At 49.6% G+C, this 1,363-nt stretch overlaps 1 protein-coding gene across 1 annotated transcript; it reads right to left on the bottom strand.

Moving 5' to 3' along the window:
• Window positions 1–648: 648 nt before the first annotated feature.
• LOC142632814 (uncharacterized) lies at window positions 649–1,128 on the bottom strand. The gene has a single exon (XM_075807146.1). The coding sequence runs from the start codon at window positions 1,126–1,128 to the stop codon at window positions 649–651; it is 480 nt and encodes a 159-aa protein (XP_075663261.1).
• Between the last annotated feature and the right edge of the window lie 235 nt (window positions 1,129–1,363).

The following is a 1,363-nucleotide window of genomic DNA, read 5'->3' as shown; positions in this document are numbered from 1 at the left end:
TCAACTGTTGGAAGGCCGGTAAGTACATGATGTCTGCGGAGCTGCCGTTGTCTACGAGGACCCTTTTAGTGTTAAACCCCTCGATTGTGAGTGTTATAACCAGGGCGTCATTATGCGGCTGCCTTACTCCCCGGGCATCCTCTTCATTGAAAAATATATCCTGGTTTGTCCGTCTCTGCTTCTATAGGGGTTCCATATGGACGCTGTTTACTTGCCTCTGGCATGTTTTCTTGAGAGACTTGTATGATCCCCCCATGAATGGCCCCCCTGCGATTGTGCTTATCTCCCCGATCACGTCCTGTGATGGTTGGGATGGACGAATCTCATTCTTGGACGAGGATTATCGTTGGCTCTTGTTGCCATCTCCGAATCTGCTGGATTCGCCCTTTTTCACATACTTCTGAAGTTTTCCTTTCTGTATCAACTCCTCTATTTGTCCTTTCAGGTCTCGGCAATCCTCTGTGTAATGGCCGTGATCCTTGTGGAATTGGCAGTATTTGTTTTTGTCACGCACGTTAAGTGACGAATGCAAGGGTCTTGGCCACTGAAGGTAGTGTTGATCCTGGATCTGTGTCAAAATTTTGTCAACAAGCATAATTAGAGGTGTGAATTTTACCGGTCGTGGAGCTTTCTCATCCCTTCGCTTGTCTACGTCACCTCCTCGATGGCCTGGGCGCTCCCTCTTTTGTCCCCTACGTTCGTCTTCCTTCCTTCCTTCTTCGGCCTTTCCTCGTCTACGATGGCTGCCAGTGCATCCTCGGCATTCATGTACTTTTGGGCTTTCAGTAGCATCTCGGCCATTGTCCGGGGCGGATTCTTTGCCAGCGAGACGACGAATTCTCTGGATTTAAGCCCCGCTTTAAATGTTGTCAGCTGGACCTTGTCGTCCACGTCGTCCACCTCTAGGGTCTCTCGAGTGAAGCGTTTCACGTACGACCACAAGGTCTCCCTCTCCCCTTGCTTAACAGTGATTAGGTGATCCGCTAGTCTCTTGGGATGTTGCCCCCCGACAAAATGGCGCAGAAAGGCACTACTTAACTGGTTGAAGTTGTCAATGGACGAAGTGGGCAATCTCGTGAACCACTCTCTTCCAGCTCCCCTCAACGTAGTAGGGAAAGAACGACACATTATCTCATCAGGGGGCTGTTGAAGGCCTAGGGTTGTCTTGAAGGTATTAAGGTGATCTTGGGGATCCTTGAGCCCATCAAAAGGCTCGAGTTGAGGCAACCGAAATTTTGCTGGTACCAGTCGTTCTAAGACCGCCATGGTAAAGGGCGAGTCCGTTGCCCTGACCATCCTATCTAGGCTTCGATCTGTCTTCTCTTTGATGGCATTTCTTAGTTCGTCCATCTCCTTTCTCATT

The sequence above is a fragment of the Castanea sativa genome, chromosome 4, assembly GCF_040712315.1.
Source record: "Castanea sativa cultivar Marrone di Chiusa Pesio chromosome 4, ASM4071231v1".
In the NCBI taxonomy this organism is placed as follows: Eukaryota; Viridiplantae; Streptophyta; class Magnoliopsida; order Fagales; family Fagaceae; genus Castanea; species Castanea sativa.
The sequence above is the reverse complement of the archived record's forward strand: the minus strand, read 5'-3'. Positions and strand labels throughout refer to the sequence as shown.

Bases quoted from the DNA above. Each gene is read 5' to 3' on its own strand.
- LOC142632814 (XM_075807146.1), bottom strand. From the start codon at position 1,128: ATGTGTCGTTCTTTCCCTACTACGTTGAGGGGAGCTGGAAGAGAGTGG.